At 34.1% G+C, this 19,861-nt stretch overlaps 1 protein-coding gene across 3 annotated transcripts in view; it reads right to left on the minus strand.

Moving 5' to 3' along the window:
* Positions 1-15,849: 15,849 nt before the first annotated feature.
* Positions 15,850-19,861, minus strand: part of LOC138692574 (solute carrier family 25 member 45) — a 49,549-nt gene continuing 45,537 nt past the window's right edge. For all 3 annotated transcript variants that reach the window (XM_069815563.1, XM_069815564.1, XM_069815565.1), the window contains one exon: positions 15,850-16,473. In XM_069815563.1, coding sequence (XP_069671664.1) covers positions 16,217-16,473 — 257 coding nt within the window. In that variant the 3' untranslated portion in view covers positions 15,850-16,216. The remainder of the gene's footprint in view (positions 16,474-19,861) is intronic.

Raw genomic sequence — 19,861 nt, forward strand, 5'->3', positions numbered from 1 at the left:
GCTATTAAATTTTAATTGTTTATTTTACCAACGTAGGGACTAAATATCAAAATTCTGTTATAGACAGTTTGTAGAACATACTTTTGCAAATACATTGCAAAAATTGTTTGAATCTATCTTTAAAAACGGTTTAGATATATCGGTTTTAGTACAATCCTGCATTGGGTTTTTTTTTTTTTCAAATTTGGTCCCCCAAATATATATATATATTTTTTTCAAAATATTTTTATTTGGTTGAGTTGCCACAGCTATGAGCTCTCTATATACAAAAATTAATAATTTACACCAAATAGGAAAAAAGTTATGAAAAATACCATCCTCTCCCCTTAAGAGAGCAAGTTGAAAATTTTGATTATGAATTCCTACGGTTGGACCAAAGATCAAGTCAGAACTTTAATTGAGGCGTACAGAGAAGAAACATGTTTATATGCTATACAAACAGCATTGTTAAGACATCTTGACCCGTATTTCTACGCAGTAACCATTTTCGGCTCCACATTCTACTCTTTTTAATTTGATCAGTCTCCTCAGCGTTCAAAGCTAGCAAAACAGCAAAGGCTGATAAACGTCTTCTTCGTACAGCTTCACATACAGTTTCCATATTTAATGTTTACAAATCGTACCGCGCCAGCATCTCCAACTTCCAAACTGGGATCCAGCCACTGCCATCGTGATCTAATACAGGCCGTAAGGCAGACCACGTGACTCGCTTAACAGCTGATCGCGAAAGGCGGTCTTTCAACCATATGAATTAGTTGCAGTGCATGAAGAATAACATATATTTCTCTGAAATGCAGTGTAATTGCGTCAGTAAAATTTTAAACAGTGATTGTGAGACACGAGACACAATTTACTTGCAATTTAAGATATAATATTATTTTTGGTGTGAAAATTACGTTGTTGCAGGCAAAGTTCGTATGTGTAATACCTGCCTTTATTTCGATTAAATATTGCGCCCTTATGTGGTTAAGTGAAATTTTGGTCTTATAAACAGTAGGCTAAATATGTGTAATAATATATACGTGAAAGTGAAACACTGACTGGCATGTAAAGTAAGTTGTGATTAGGCCGAAGTGCAGCGTTACCGATGTTACTCTTGTCTAATCCATTATTGTTAGTTTAACGTATTTGTCTTATTAAATTTAAATTATTGCGCCCTTTTTATTTGTGAATAACCTACATTATACGAGTAAATAATATGACGTTTGATAATATTCACAATTTGAACTAAAAACGAGATACATGTAGTATATTACGAAAAATTATACCCTATAGTTTTCATTACTGTTACAGTATCTAGAATTGTAATTAGTTGAAATAAAGCACTCATGCTTCATTACGAAATTCTTGCACATTCATTTATGCACGTTTCAACAATTTTCAGTTGCATCGCAAGCATATTTTAATGTGTTGAAGTTATAGGTTATGTTTATTCTATCAGTACTTACCTTATTTCCATATTCGCAATTATGCATTATAATTAAGCATAACGCTACGTATAACTTATAAATGCAATTTGTCTACACTTCAATTGTATTTATTCGTTTCAGACGGTACTCCAGTCTGAAGTCTGATTAGTTTAATATGTTACTAGGGCTAAACTAGCGCTGAGGTAGTTCCCTTCGTATTCATACATCTTGCATATACAAATTAGTTCGGTTCGTTCAGGATTTTAATATGCCTTGCTTATAGGATCAAATGCATCTCCACAAAAAATAAATTCAACTGTTTTCAGTTCAGAAATTACCGGAACTATACCTCAGCGCTACTAAGTAATATAACGTATGTACATTTCATATGAGGAACTGTGGTGGATTTTCTACCTATAAGTAAGGACGGTAACCGTGTTCTGAAGTTTATCCTAAAAATATATTCTTCTTTATTAAATCTCAAAACCGTTTTCGTTCTCAACTTAAGCCTAAAATGTTGACGCAGATAGGTTATGTTAACATGGTAAATTCTCTTCACATAAAAATAACACAGTTTTATTTATTATTCCTGCCACATTATGCAACACATAAATGGAACTTATGCACATATTACATTGAATAAAAATTTAATTGTATTATTTATTTGTTCCCTACTTTACTGGGTTGTAATGAATTGTATTTATCTAACCTACCAGATTAACACACAACTGTACATACACTAATTTCATAGGAGGGACTGTGGTAAATTTTGTACCTCCAAGTAAGGAAGGTAGACGTGCTAAATTAAAATCACAATATAAATAATTCTTCTTTATTAAATCTCAAAATAGCTTCCATTCCAAACTTAAAATGTTGATGCAACCAGGTTATGTTACCATGTAAAACTCCGTTCACATTAAATTAACACAGTTTTGTAATTATTTCTGCAACATATTATGCAATAAGAAGTGTGAAGGGGTCTTATACACACATTACACTAAATAAAATTGAGCGCCGACACGCTATAAAGTAATATCTTTCTCTCAGCTCCGTATACTCAAATAGAAAAGCCCGACTCATCGAATGACGTCACACAACCTGCATTACGGCCTGGTCTAGATCACGATGGCAGTGGATCCAGCCAAAAAGGTTTGTAATACTACAAACTCTTTGGATCCAGCATTGCAAGCAACGAGCTAGATACTATAGAGAGGCCAAAGACCTCAGAAAGTTGAAGACAATTGAACATTGGTCCGCCATGTTTCGGTTAGTTAAAACAAAGGGGCGTGGCTCGGATGTTGTGTAGGAAATGACTGTGATGAAGTTAGTATTATTGTGAATTGAGTTACATATTAAGACTATGTTAATAAGTAAAAAGTAAAATACACACAAAACTTCACGTTTTATAACAGCTGTAGGCCTGTTTTTATTACTTTCACTAAATGTAGCCCAGATATTAAATGACAAGCTATACTCAATGCAACCAAAGCAAAACACCTAAAGACGGATGAATGTATTCGGCAGAAGAAAAATAAATAATTTCTTAACTTCGTCACAAATTTAATGACCTTACAGCTAGCCTAACCTAATATGAAATTATGTAATTCAGTACTCACCAGGTGATTTCAAGAGAGACGACGTATGTAACTAATAGGAGTAAAATATAGGAAAGGTAGCGGCGAAAATTAAAAAAAAAAAAAAATCCAATAATTAAGTTATTGAGAAAAATTCTTTGAAATTGGAATTAACACAGAGAACTTTTCAAAACTGCAATTATTAAAACTACAAATAACCTCTTAGCATGCAACATAATAATTAAAGAATGACACTAATAGAAAGTTACTCATGATCATAACTCACCACATTTATTGAAAGGATAAGATACTTACGATTAACATTGTTATCAGAAACAACAGGAGCCACAGCTAGCTACACTTCTTTTCGCGTGATGGAGACATCGTGTTCTCTAATATAATTTGAAACAAATATTGTCGCGTGATGGAAACATCGTGTAGTCTAATATAATTTGAAACAAACATTGATCTCACACGTGTCTCGCAACTAAGCAGAGGTTTTTTGCAGAATAAAACTGTTCTTACATTATTTTGAACAATAATGACAAATTGTGTACGATGCAAGTGCTAACTTTTTTCTTTGTTAACAAAAAGAGCCCTACGCATTAATAAAAAGAAAATTCGATTAGGCCCTATAAACACAATAAATACTAAACTCTTGATGGTACAAACTTATTAATACAGACATTTCGCTTATGCTCAGTCCGTCTTATCTTATAATTCTCTGGGGCAATGGTACCTATATTGAGAGGGTTTAATTATCCAGCAACGAATATTATGATTTACGATACATATCATTTAAATCCGAGGGAATGAGACATTTTTGGAAATTTTAAAGTCTTAATTATTACTTTTTCATTTATAAATCAGCTTTTTACAAAACCTATAGCGAAATGTTTAAATTAAATATTGATGTATCTGAAAAATATAATACATATACCAACTCGTTGCAGTGTACCTTTGATAAGCACTCCTTGCGGAGGCTGGCGGTACTATAGACCGCCATGTTTTTTAGGGAACGATCCATAGTACTGTTGGCCTCCGCAGGGAGCGCTTATCAGAGGTCTTCAGCCTCTCTATAGTATCTAACTCGTTGATTGCAAGGCAGCTCGCTCCGTGTGAACGAAAACCATCACCGCAGCCACCACGGAACCCAGCACCGTAGCCACCACGGCACCCAGCCTGCTAGCCACCTTGGAATCCATCACAGAAACACGCACCGCCTGAACCAGGCTTAAGCGGCATATTTCTATAATCTCAGATGAGTATGACAAGACTCTCATTATTCTTTCGTTAAAAAATAAAAGAGATTTTACTTATTGCTGGTAGGCTACGTACCATAAATTGAGTCTTTAGATTTATTTGGCTTACACCATATTTTTCTTAATGATTTACCAACTAAGCCAGCAATGAATACAATCACATTTTGGCAATATTGTGTCATTGAGAATTATGTAAGAATGAGGGAATTGCAATCAATGTCTGCAGTAGAAGAGTCATATCGCCTCTGATTCTCAAAGCACTGAGGATTATCATTACAGTGCGTTAGATGTTTGGAAAATACCATTGGGTATGTAGACATTTTTAGCAGACTTCCCTCTCTTTGTTATACAATTTAAATAAATTATTTACGTATTTTCTAACGTATATAAAATAACAAGTAAAAATATTCCATGTATTCGGTCATAGGAAATAGAAATAAAACTAATAAATCTATTTATGAGCAATATAATGCGTTTATATTTAAATAATGCGTAGTTACAATATTTAGATTTACTTCTGTTATTTTATATTATATGTTAGAAAATACGTAAATAAGTTTATTTATATTACAGTGAAGGAGGACATCCAATAAGAAAACGCCTATGTACTCAATGGTATTTTCTAAACTCCGAATGCTTTATAGAAAAATCATTCTTGCTCCCCAAACATGGCGTCGCGCGAACCTGCGCGAGAGGTTTCAAATTTATACACGACACCAGCGCCAATTGTGCGTCTAGATATATAACTGCAACGTCTTTGAATCACGCACACCTTATTGAACCAACGCGTGGTGCACAACTTGCACACTGCAGTAGTGTTGCCACGACCTACTCACGAAAATCAGGAGAAAACCATCGAAAAAAAACAGGAGTTTACAGTAGATTAATTAAACATGAATTTTCTCTTCGTATTATAATATTAATTATGAAATAGTGTATACTGGAAGAAAGATGATATTGTTGTATCACTATGTAGCACATCCCTAACCAATGAAATGGAACAATTTTGCTAAATATTACTACTGTCATCTTTACTCTGCGTATGTAAATAAGTCTTGAAATTTTGTTTTTACACAGTAATGTCTCAGTGACAATGTTTCGCATTAAAATGTATTGATAAGGAGTTTTTCGTATATTGACAAACGATTTTCGATAGAACGAGATTTATTTTAAAGATGACATTAAAGACAGTACTGCATTAGCTGTGATTATAACGTATGAAAAATTATCCCTTTTCCTGTTTTTGCATAACTACCCTTTAAACTGTTCATAATTTTCTGACTCTGATTTATAATTCTGGGAAGGAGTATTTACTTTTCTTTCTTGCTGGGACACTTTCACTCATTTAAAAGATCACTGTGCACGATATGTAACACAAAAATACCATTATCTACACTTTACTCTCTCACTGTTTTACGTGCTCTTGCTCCTTTAAACATCATTGTGGCGACGCGTTATGAGCAGGGAGACACAATGAGCTAGAAGAATATTCTTACTTCTAGCTCGTTGGGGAGACAAATGAAACCATTGTTTGACTTGTGTATAAGGCGCAAAAGTAAGACAAGGTGACATAATGTAATATGTAATAAATTGAAAATCCGGGCGTAGAACCAGGTGACTGCAGCATGCCAAAAACGAAGGAGAAATTCGGACTTTTGACAAAAAAAAAAGAAGTAGAGCAGTAGATTCAATGAAAAAAAAACAGTAAATCTCCTACTTAATCAGTAGGTATGGCAACACTGCACTGCAGCTTGGAACTCGGGGATTCACCATCCATGCACATATCATTCTGATATCGCGAAAAGTGCGATAATCGATTGACCTACCTAGTGCAGAAGCTTGGCGGAAAATCCCAAGGTTCTCTCCTAATTAGAACTACGCAGTATTATTTCACAACATCCTGGGTTATACCACAGTCTAATACATACAGTCGCGCAACTTCAACACTTTTTTGCCAACATTTGCGACACTAGCGCCCGAGCGGCAGGCAAGGCACAGGTCATAGGGTTGATACAGTCAGCACGTGCTTTTAAGGGATGCGAGATTTTATAATAACGTTTTAATCATGCGTCGGAATAAAGACAATGTGTGCAGTGTTGTAAATTGCAGTAACAAGTTTAAATCACCGAATTTGTCGTTCTTCAGATTCCCTAAAGATCAAGGGAGGTAAGTGTATATCAGAAAATCATAACTCAGTCATAACCAATAATCCACATTGCAGGTAGCCTACATGTTCTATAAAAGATTTATTAGTTATCAATTACAGTACCTATTTATATGTCAGGAAGGACAGTTTAAATAAAAATAAAGTAAATACCTCTTACAGTATATTATTTTGTTGCAGAGATCATATGTGTAAATGAGTAACCATTTCGATTTTGGATAATGTATATACAGTTTTTAATGCAAGTAGGCCTAATTCCATAATTTTTGTATTCGTGTTTTTTTTTTTTTTTTTTTCAAAAGTTGAATGTTATATTGCATTCAAGTAGGGATCATGGTGTTAATTTTTCAAGAATTCATGGAGTATGGTAATCCTTTTGCAAAATATTCACTTCTTGAATAAATCCAGACTGTGTCGATAAATTTCTGAAGTGTTGGTGTAGATTCATGTGGCAGGCGTGTTAAATTCTCAAGAAATAAAAGAGCGTTTTTAAATTTAATATAAAATAGCATTCTTTTCTGTAATAATTTGCATGACTGTTATTGGTGTTGATTTTACAGTTCCAGTGATTATTTATTGAAAATAAAAGTACATTTTCTGAGTTAAATGAAGTTAATTTTTTTTTTCAACAAAATTGTGTGTTCATTTATTTGTTCTCACCTACGTCACATTAACAGTAAGTGCATGTAAATTACGTACTATATAAGTTAGATAAGTTAAAATTAAGCCTATGTGTGAAACTGGAAATGTAATGTAAAATACGGTAAACTTGCCATAAAAAGATTAAACCATAATAGCAGTCACTATTTGTGACTCAAAATAATAAAGAAAATATCAGTTCTTAAAAAATGTAAAAATAATGAACTTTATATTAAGGTTTAAATCCTCCCATTTTTTAATTTCAAGTTTACCTCTGCGGTCGAGTTTACCCCAATTTGCGGTATGGAAAATAGTTAATTTCTCAGGAAATATGGGGAGGAGTTCACCACGCGATGTATCCTACGAGATATGCCCTACAATTTTGAAGCTACTAATTTTGACTCTTCTCACAGGAAATATAGAGTTCTAATGATTCATAAATATATTTAGGACTGAATTGAATTAACTGTCCACGTACGAACAATTATATTATTTCAAACCATGATACGTGATCAGGGCCATGATTCAGTTGTAAGGAGCAGAAAGAATTACGTTTATTTCCAGCTTCTGAAACTTATAGATTAACGGCGTGTGAAATACTTCTAAGATTCTAAAGTAAAATTGATACAGTCAAAATGAAAACTGACCAAGTGCAAAAAAAACAAATTTCTGAGGAAGCTAACAAATTGACCCATATATCTAAATGTGAGAAAGTAAGAATTAATTCAACTTTATTATAGTAAACTGTATGCAAATAAGTTGTAACAATTTCAGGTCATTATTCACACAAAACTTAATAATATATTGTTTTTTTTTTTTTTTTGTTTTCTCAAAAGTTTGCTTTTTGCACTTGGTCAGTTTTCATTTTGACTGTATCAATTAATAAGAATCATATACACTTACTGTATAGCATAAAAATATAAAATACATTACGCAAAACCCGTTTTCTGATGTGTTATCATATGTCGTCTGCACACTTTCAACTTGCCTGCCGCTAGAGGGCTACTGTCGCGCCAGTTGCCAAATGTTGGCATATTTTATAGGTATGAGTTGCGCGACTGTATGTATTAGACTGTGGTTATACCCTAGCATTGCTTCCTTACACATTCGACTGAAGTTAATTTTTTATTAGCCAATAAAAAGAAAGGGAATCAGTGATAAATGGCGGCTAGGAGTGAAATATGCACTTTTAAAATTACAGTTTTGGGTAAAATATGCTATATTAATTAAAAATCGTAAAATAAGTAAGCAAAAACATTTTTTCTGCGAAATAAGCATTTATAAGCACTAACAAACATAGTTAAAGCTGCTTACCTAGGTGTGTCTTACGAAGTATAACCTTTCTGCTTACATTTAAAAGTGTGGAAAAAAATATCCAGTTGGCTTAGAAATCCAGGCTTTTATTATAACTGTGTGTAACTTATACCACAGTCTAGTATACACAGTCGCGAAGCTCAATACGTAGTAAATATGCAAACATTAGGTAGTTGCTCACCACTAGGATCGCTAATATCGCCTCATTACAGGCAATGTAAAATAGTACCGTCACAGTCTATTGTTTCTAGCACCCTCAAAACCATAGACAAATAACAGAGTTGACCTCCCCGATGTCTTGAACGTTCGCCTGATTCACTCACAAGCAGTCAACGACATAGGCAATATTGTCGTGCTGATTTCCGGCTTTGTGAGCGCTGTTAAGGCCTGCTCCAACGAGTTAGATACTATAGAGAGGCCAAAGACCTCAGAAAGTTGAAGACAATTGAACATTGGTCCGCCATGTTTCGGTTAGTCAAAACAAAGGGTTGTGGCTCGGATGTTGTAGGAAATGACTGTGATGAAGTTAGTATTATTGTGAATTGAGTTACATATTAAGACTATGTTAATAAGTAAAAAGTAAAATACACACAAAACTTCACGTTTTATAACAGCTGTAGGCCTATGTTTTATTAGTTTCATTAAATATAGCCCAGATATTAAATGACAAGCTATACTCGATGCAACCAAAGCACAGCACCTAAAGACGGATGAATTTAATCGGCAGAAGAAAATAAATAATTTTTTGACTTCGTCACAAATTGAATTACCTTACAGCTAATCTAACCTAATATGAAATTATGTAATTCAGTGCTCACCACGTGATTTCAAGAGACGACGTATGTAACTAATAGGAGTAAAATATAGGAAAGGTAGTGGCGAAAATTAAAAAAAATATATATCCAGTAATTAAGTTATTGAGAAAAATTCATTTGAAATTGGAATTAACACAGAGAACTTTTCAAAACTGCAATTATTAAAACTACAAATAACCTCTTAGCATGCAACATAATAATTAAAGAATGACACTAATAGAAAGTTACTCATGATCATATCTCACCACCACATTTATTGAAACGATGAGATACTTACGATTAACATTGTTATCAGAAACAACAGGAGCCACAGCTAGGTACACGTCTTTTCGCGTGATGGAGACATCATGTAGTCTAATATAATTTGAAACAAATATTGTCGCGTGATGGAGACATCGTGTAGTCTAATATAATTTGAAACAAACATTGATCTTACACGTGTCTCGCAACTAGGCAGAGGCTTTTGCAGAATAAAACTGTTCTTACATTATTTTGAACAATAATGACAAATTGTGTGTGATGCAAGTGCTAACTTTGCTCTTTGTTAACAAAAAGAGCCCTACGCATTAATAAAAAGAAAATTGGAGTAGGCCCTATAAACACAATAAATACTAAACTCTTGATGGTACAAACTTATTAATACAGATATTTCGCTTATGCTCAGTCCGTCTTATCTTATCATTCTCTGCGACAATGGTACCTGTATTGAGGGGGTTTAATTATCTAGCAACGAATATTATGATTTACGGTACATTTCATTTAAATCCGAGGGAATGAGACATTTTTGGAAATTTTAAAGTCTTAATTATTACTCTTTCATTTATAAATCAGCTTTTTACAAAACCTATAGCGAATTGTTTAAATTAAATATTGATGTATCTGAAAAATATAATGCATGTACCAACTCGTTGCAGTGTACCAGAGTCCGTGGATATACAGAGTAGCGCAATCACCGAGTCGGCCGCCATTGTTATTCCTTTTCAACACGCTAGGGATAGGAATATTTGAAGTAAAACTCAGATATTTTTAATTTGAAGGGCAAAAACGTCTAAAGGATCTTCTCACATTATAGAACATTATTGTCAATCAACATACTAATGTAAAAAAACTTCATTTGATAATTATAATAGTATAAATATACATTTAAGCGTTCAATACACTCCTTCATAAACGTCACAGTTGTAGGTATTACAGCAACAAGAACTTAATAAACTATAAGTAACAAATTAAAACAACAATGTTTCAAATAAAATAACAATAAATCTAAACATTTGCAACTACATTCCTCGTGCGAACTCTCCGGCATCCGAATATAAGGGGACACTATACTGAAATTTCGCGAAGTTCATTAATATTAAGAGTTCACAACAGTGAAATTCATAACTACCTTACTTACGAAGCTAGATTCATCAAACTTTTATCACTGATATATCTGCTTAATAGTGACAAGTGTACAAAATTGCATCCGCCTACGATACGTGGTTTGCATTTTATTAATTATTTTATTAAAATATTGAACCGCTTTATATGAAAAGTCGCTTGCACTACAATTGATATTATTCTTAAGTGATTTTCACTTATATGGATCCTTATATACATGGAATCAAAGCTTACTATAAGGTTTGGCTGTAAAATTAATCAGTAAATTAGTAGAATTTTTTATTATAAAAAAATAAAAAATTAATAGCCATAAAATGTCATAATAATTTACCCATTCGCTGTACAGAAAATTCCAATAGTAATGTTTGTTCCAATGTATATAAAGAATCATGTAAGTGAATATCAATTTAAAATAATGTAAATTGTGACGCAAGGGACTTTTTGTATAAAGCAATACACTATATAATTAAGTTATTAATAAAGTGCAAACCACTTATCATAGAGAGAGACGAAAGTTTGTACATGTGTTATTATCAACCAGATATATTGCTGATAAACATTTTGTGAACTTAGCTTTAAAAATATGGAAATTAGTAATTTCAGTATAATGTCCCCAAGGATACACTGGCGCGAGGTTTTATCATTTTTGGTCAAAAAATCGTTTCTTTGTTTTTACCTTTAACAATTTATTTTTGGTCTAAAGATGCCCTCTGCCAATTTTCATGACCATACGACCGGTCTATCAGCTGTTTAGGGTCACGTTTTTAAAAGGCTGCGGGCTCTGACTGTTAATTTAAATACTCCGTCCACGACCTCCACTCTGAATTCTGTGACCATTTTGGAAATTACGCTCTATTTCATACATTAATTATTATATTAGATTTCCGACTGAGCCAGTCTAGCTTCTCGACTTCTCGAAATATTTCTTCATAGAATCCAACAGGTGTTAGGCCTACTTCAAAGGCTGCTTTCCTTTAAAAGATATTCAGTTGCAAAGGAGAGCACAACTCTAGTCTAAAGGAAAATTCCACTTGTTGCTAGTAGCCATAGCAACGTGTTTTCCATGCTTTGTTTTTGTTTGTGATACAAGAAATATTTGCAAGTTTCTAACAGTTTTATTGTTAGTGTTATAATAGTGTCTACAGTCTATAGTGATTTGTAAATAATATTTATCTATTAGTGTTTTCATAAGTTTACTTAGTTTTTTAGTCACCTTTATTTACTAGCGTAGGTTAGGTGTTCACAGCGTGATAGTGTATATAAGGGTAAGTTCTGTATATAATATGCTAGGTCTATATGTTTCAAAATGTCTAGAAAATAAAAAAGACAGAGACCTGGTTCATTATTATCATCCAAAACCTTGAAGTGAATTGGCTCCACTTTAATTTACTGTAAATTTTGCATTGCTAAAAATTCTACTCTTTCTACGGATTTTGTACTACGTCCATGATTTTTTGTAGAGGTTTTTTTTAAATTTATTTATTTGATGTCGTTTTAGCTTAGGAAGTCATATCGCAAAAATACATAAACAATTCTTACAGTTTACATAGAGTTTACAATAATCATTAGAGGAGTTTTTGAATATGTTCTTAACGAAACTTACAATCAGGATTATACCTAACACTCATATTTTTTGTTGTTGCTGTTGCTTAGTAAAATGTCCGAAGACATGTTTGAATCTCATAAGTACCACCAATAAGGCATCATTCATGAGACAACTAGGCCAGGAAATAATGGGGTAGGGTGGCCAGTTACTTTCTCCCTCCAATGAATACTTCGCCGAATAGCTACATATTCTACTAATTAGACTTCAGATGCATACAAACAATTGTTCTTCCTCTGACACATATCGTCAAGTGAGATGTACTGCCTGATAATATATATGCATATCAGCCAGAATATCAATAAAAGGTATTTTAATACTATTTTTTTTACGCTCGAGTTGAATTTTTTTTCCGTTTTTATACTTTTAGTGCATTAAACATTTTTAATTATTTTTTAGTAAATTAAAAGGAAAATTGTATAGTAAGTTTTGTTTCTGAAGGTCTGACAAGTATGTAGAAAAAATTTGGCCATAAGAGTAGCAATTTTTGAAAACATAAATTTACACAATTTAAAATTACAAATTAAAAGTACAAAATTTGAGAGATCTACCTAGAATAATTTAGAAAACTGAAATTTCACATCAGCCTAACTTTAATAGGGTTTCTAGTTTCTACGGTCTCTGCATTTTCCAATCGAGCCAAACAATACAATTTTGTCTCAAGAATGAATTCAGAACTTCACAAATATATTATGTCATTCTTGCAAATAGCAAATAGGATAACATTCAGAAATGCTTGATTTGAAAGGGAGAAGATGGTAAAAATTTGACACTGATCCTAATTGGTACGTGATTTTCATTTATTTTATGTAGAAATATCATTGCTGAAACAACTTAAATTCTAGATTAGTTTTATAAAAATATTTCGGGGCCGAAATTTTGAAAAAACAAATATCAAAATACAGTCATTCACTAATCTCACATGTATGCTCGCTTAGGTAGCGGATCGTTCCTTTTATATTTATAGTCACTTCTTTCCTTTTTCCTTATTTCTTTCACCTTGTCACAGAGGAAACAAATGTGCGCTTTTTTCAGTTCTCTGTGAACAGTTCTGAACACAGCAGCATTGTATTTTTTCACACTTAAATTACATTCTTTCCCTATACAACTGTGTACTGCATAGCGCGCGCTGGACTAACAATGGCGGATTTGTCGGCATTTGCCGGCTCAAACGATTGCGGTACTCTGGATATCCACGGACTCTGCAGTGTACCTTTGATAAGCACTCCTTGCGGAGGCTGGCGGTACTATAGACCGCCATGTTTTTTAGGGAACGATCCATAGTACTGTTGGCCTCCGCAGGGAGCGCTTATCAGAGGTCTTCAGCCTCTCTATAGTATCTAACTCATTGGCCTGCTCCCACTTGTAGAATCGAATCGAACAGAATTTCTCTTCACAGTGTATTTAAATGGAATATAGCAGAAAGCGGCGCGTCGAATCGAAGCGAATCGAACAGAACAGAATTCAGTAGCTAGCATATTTATTCCACTGCCGGAACAGAATTTCTTGTTTCGGGTATGATGGTAAATTCTTGTGAAAAAAAAAAACAAACGAACTATATCCACTCTTGTCGGCTTAATTCATTTCCCTGCTATTGAAAAGTTACTGCAGAAATAGTAAGTATACAAAATCACAAATTATTATGAACGAAGAAAAATTAATAATCTTGTGTAGAATTATCCTCTTTTCTGTGACAAAACATAAAAGTACTGTTCGGTTCGATTCCACTAGATGTGAGCGGCAGTTGACTTTTCGATTGGGTTAGATTCCACTAAGTGGGAACGGGCCTTTAGTCTTGCTTTTTCGATCGTTGTTCAACTCTAGTGTAACTTTGATTACTTCCATTACGCACCACTGTCATCAGACGACTGACACAGGAAGCGTGATCACGTCCAGACTGATGCTCTCAAACCTCATCTGGTGACAACATTAAGAAGTTCATATAATGTACTTTCAAACGTATAGCTATACTATTAAATTCTCTGCGTTGGCACATTTTCGGAAAATAAAAAATAGTTGCTAGGACTTATGAATCAACCCTCGTAAATATTGCCGATTTTTGTTGTTGATGCCATCGCTGATTCTGTAGGATGCTTTATATTTGTCCACTATACCATTTATTATTTGTATGTCACTAGTTGCAGGTTGAATATCATCACTCGCAATAATAGCAGATGTATCAACATTTGCTCTATTATCAGTAGTACTAGCAGCAGGGAGTTACCGGGCTTGAAGCCCCCTTGAATTTTCTTTTTAATTACACATTTAGATTTGAATATTTTTTATATCCCAAACGTTTTCCCTTCTCTAATGTTTCACTGTCAGAGTAACAAAATCTACATCGACATAAAGCATCGTCATCCTACTCATCCTTCAAAACAATCCCTTGATGCTGCGGTGAGTTCGACTTATAATAATGCTATCTTTGTCCTGGCGATATCTACCGCCTAGTACCCACATTGTAATCAAATGAAGCCGATACAATATGAAATTTAACTTGTTGTGAAACATTGCAAAGGTTGTCTTCACAATTCTGCAGTACAGATGTTAAATATTGTGCATTGTCGATTTTAAACTCATTTTAAGAGCAGTATTCACCTGTTCGTTAGTTTGAGTCTTGGCTTTATTGTGAAACGTTCGTCTAAGATTTTGTGCATTTGGCAGTTCATATTTATAATAATAATAATAATAATAATAATAATAATAATAATACACAAAACTTAAAATACCGATAATGTAAATATTGTAAACAATTTTAATAATGACCCCTTGACAAAATTCTTCTTATGCCACTAACGTCCACACCTATTTAGTAACGGTCAGCGCGTCGGGCCGCGAAGCCAGGTGGCCCGGATTCGAATCCCGGTCGGGGCAAGTTACCTGGTTGAGGTTTTTTCCGGGGTTTTCCCTCAACCCAATATGAGCAAATGCTGGGTAACTATCGGTTCTGGACCCCGGACTCATATCACCTACATTATCACCTTCATATCATTCAGACGCTAAATAACCTGAGATGTTGATACAGCGTCGTAAAATAACCCAATAAAATAAATAAAAAAACGCCACTGACTAGCAGGTTCTTCATTATTATTCGTACGTTTACTTCAACTTTGTTCTATATTTAAAAAAAAACGGATATCCCTCTAACTCATTGTCGCATGAGTTGAACTGAATGAACTTTCTCCAGAAAATGTTCCAGGCACATCCAATTTTTTTCTCACATATATTACAGAAAGATAAATTAATTCCTTAATGAATGGCTATATTTCGGTAAAATAGCATTTACTTAAATTTAGGTCTAACGCTAGAGAGAAACAGTAGCTTATATCACTTTGACCTGGTGTGGGGGGAGAGGGCATTACCTTCCCATACCTCCTCCCGTATCTCCGGTTCACGGGCTTGCTCAACACAAGTTATAAATACCGGCTAGAGCGAGATTTGAACCCTGACGCTCTAATTTATAAGCCCAGCGCTATAGTATTCAGCTATCGTGGCAGTGTGTTACTTTACCTTTTCAACATAGATTTCGGATATTTTGTCTCTCCTTTTGTACAGCAGAAGGATTGTGTTATTTTCCATTTCTGTATGTATACGCGTTTTTTTTTTTTTTTTGTTAACTTATGATATACTTACTGTACATTGGTTTCAGATGTAAAATTATTTTGCGTGTAGTATGTGCATTAGAAATATTTCAATGGAGGAAGCCTACACTATTTATTTAGGTACTTTTTCAAATGTGTACATCAGCAGGTGACTATTACCAAAGAGTGATTTGTATCAATTGATTTAGTTTAGTATAGCATTTTTATTTTAAGTAGGTTCCTCTAAAATTAAAAATTCTTACTACCACATTTAAGTTTCACTTGCAACATAACTACCAGAGAGGAACACCTCTTATGAGAATGTCTTCTTTATATATTAGTAAACTTGCTTAGGTTGATTAGGCCTAGACATATAAATTATGGTTACGTACTTTGTTAAGTGTATACATTTGACCTGGCATTAGTTAATGTCCATATTCTTTTATGATATTTACAGTCATACAGTATCAGATGGCTAAGTGGAAAAGGCTGTAGTAGTCGTTTGGCACTTTTTTAATGCCCATTCATAACCAAGGAAAATAGCTCCATTTACTGGAAATGATCTCAGTGAACATATAACAAAGCCACGACCAAATACTCCGATTCCATCTCTCTTGTAGCTCTTGGTCGCACAGTCCACAATACCTTTATATTCGCGATTTGAGATGTCGTCGGATTGAATTCGAGACTTGATGACATCCAGGGGCATTATGGATCCCCAAGAAATTAAACCTGAAAAATATAATTTGATGTTAATATTTGTTACTGTTGCTTGCTCATAACGTTACTGATAATGTCGTATAGGCCTAACTAAATTTAATACCTGGTGTTCTTGATTGTGACAGTAAATCAACTCATTTTCGCAGTTCTCCAAATATAGACCTATACTTACGGTACACTAAAATCCGGACTTCCGTATGTATTTCATCTGCCTATAGGTATTCTGTATTATTTGTTTATTTAATTAGTTATGCATTCCGCTTAGGTGTTATTCGGAGTCATTATGATGGATTGATTTTAATTCACGAAATGGAAAATTTTGGTAGGATGCTTTCATTATATGTTTTAAAGCACTACTTGGCATTCATTCTGCAAGAACAAACGAAAAAACCTGCTTTAAGGTAGTATTCTGACATTGATTGTACAAGAATCAAGGAAAGAAGAAAAAGAAAAATCATAGGTACCGGTACGTCAACACTTTGCCAATATCAGTGATCTCAATATTAGCGTAGAGCTCAATGGCCAATACACAAGATATCGTAACTGAAGTTCGGCGTGAGATAGCACACATCAGCGAATCTCATGCAGCCCATGTTGTTTTCCGTCTTCCCTATCGATGGCAACGAACCGTGGACAACCTAGGAAACTACTTTGAAGGATGTTAATAGGTTGTACGAGAATAAAACGATAATTTCAAAATGTTATGTTTCCCCTTTTTTTCCTTCCAGTCTACATCATATACAGGATGTTTCCGAGATGGTGTTACAAACTTTCAGGGATGATGGCGAAGGGCACATGTATCAATTTGAGATAAGGAACCATGGTCCGGAAATGACTGAGTCGAAAGTTATAAGCAAAAATAGTTGTGTGGAAATGGAATTGTAATTTGGCACCACGTGCCCTTCTTCCCTTAACTTTTAGAACAGTCGTGGAAAAATGATATGGGCCGGATGTCTCTTACGTGGGAACTAGCCCGATACAATCTGTGAGCTTGTCTACTGTTCCCATTGGCTCATCCGTATTCGAAAATCAGATATGCTTATTCCGCTCTCGTGTACTTCTCCATTTCACTAGAACTGAAACTTGTACACATACACTGCTGTCTACAGACGTGCATATCAGGACCGACCATGTCCGTACACATTACTCTATCTGCATTGCTTTAGTGTAGTTTCCTGTCCCCATCCCTCAGACAGCGCATTGAATGGAATACTGTAAGTAGACAACGTAAACAACGTCAGATGAATACAGTATGTGTAAGATGTACAGATAAATACACATTAATAAGGTGTACACAGGAATAAAATTATTTCATTTCCACAGAACTATTTTTGTTTGTGTATTTTCGACTCGCTCATTTCCGAACCAGAGTTTCTTATCTCAAATTGATACATGTGCCCTTCGCCATCATCCCTGAAAGTTTTTAACACCACCTCGGAAACACTTTGTATACTATGATCTAGGCTACCAGAGATTCCTGCATCCATAGTTCATGTAGTGCCAACTTTAAAAATTACTTTCAAACATAGGTATTAAATGTTCTGCGTCGGAGCATTTTCGAAAGGAAAAATAGTTACCATGACTTACGAAGCAATCCTCGTGTTTGATGTAATTGAGATTTTTCTATATAGGATTTAGAGGGCATAATAAATGTTTCTTTCTTTCATTTTGTCGTTGATTCTATGAAACTTCCTATGTGACAGTTCAGAATATAATTTTTCAGGAGGAAGAAAATATTAATTAACTATATCAATAGACCTACACTAATCCTCGATGATGTCATTGTTTTCACCAACGTTTCCTACCGAATTATCTAATATTCTTATATAGACTTATTGATATTTTCATTACTTTTTTCCTCCTGAAAAAATTATGCTCTGTACTGTTACATAGGTTTCATAAAATCAACGACGATTGTAAGTTATTTGTGCTTGCTGTGGGCGCATTCTTATGCTCATGATTAGAATATGTGTTTGTGAATTAACTCTCCTATTGCTCCCCACCAAGGAAATCGTTCTATCTCCCTCTGTGTTCGTGGTCCAGGCATATCCCAACAATAATTCTCTGTTATAAAATTATCATCATTCATCCCGAACTCTTCTCCCGTTCCTACAGAATATACTTAATATGTGACTGTAATATCTCTGCTTCACACCGAGTTGCAAGAGATTCCAAGATTTCTACGCATTACAGAATCCCAAATCTGGTGACTAACCCTTTCTATGAATGCAATGTATGTCCCCTGAACATTCAAATGGAAATCATTGTCCTCAGACTGAAAAACAAATTTTAATAATTGTCTCACCTATAATATTTTATCATAAGTAAGTAGGAAATGAAAAATATTGTCAATTTAAGAATTTATGCGACAAGAAGCGCACTACGAGCAATTCAATGGTGTTTGGATAAATGGGGTTAAGTCATAAAAACGAGTTTTGGGATAAATGAAAATCAAACTTCGAACCCTTATTCCAAATCAGAGAATATATTTTACAAATATTAAAACACACCAAATTATAGTATGACTTTGGTTTTTACACACAAAACATGAAATTGAGAAGTAATTTGAGGTTGGATATATTTTTTAAGCGAAAACCCATAAAAACTACCGACTTAACCCCTTTATCCCCAGTGAAACTGACATATCCATTTGTTGTTTAGTCAACTGTCTGAAGACAGGTTCGAACCTCACAAGTGACACCAAGAAGACACCACTTATGAGGCAACTAGACTAGGATATAATGGGGAATGGTGGTCAGTTCCTTTCCCCCCTCCACCGCATAAATCTTCAACTAGCTACGTATTACAGCACCTTTAAATACTTATTTCTAGTGAAATAATATAGTTGTAGAAGAATGAAATAATCATATTGTGATATGTATTGATGACAGCTGATTATTTATTAAAAAAAGAAAGGATTTGTCACTACACAAGACAATCTGAATAAATGACAAAGATAAAAAGTAATAACATATCAATGCCAATGATAATGTAAAGCTTGTTAAATAAATAAATTTTATAACTTCACTGTGTTAAATAATGAAACTATTATGGTATTTTACCTAGTAATCAATTTTGACGGGACTTTACGCTATTTTAAAACTTCTAAGTAAGTTTTTGTGTTTTCTTCCGATTTCTTTTCCTTGGCGTCTAGGCGGGAAAGTGTGTGAGCAGAGTTGGGGATGTGTTTGCAATAATTGGTAATGTTGTATCTAACCACAATCCATATACTCCCTCAACAAGATACCAAAAAAGACGAAGCCGGAAGAAAGCGTAAGACCTCACTAGAAATTAAAAAACGGCGTGAAGTTGCGCCGAAACTAATCACTAGTTAAAGTACCATATTAGTACAGTCTAGTATATACAATCACGAAGCTCAATATGTAGTAAATATGCATCC

This window comes from Periplaneta americana, chromosome 17 (genome assembly GCF_040183065.1).
Source record: "Periplaneta americana isolate PAMFEO1 chromosome 17, P.americana_PAMFEO1_priV1, whole genome shotgun sequence".
In the NCBI taxonomy this organism is placed as follows: Eukaryota; Metazoa; Arthropoda; class Insecta; order Blattodea; family Blattidae; genus Periplaneta; species Periplaneta americana.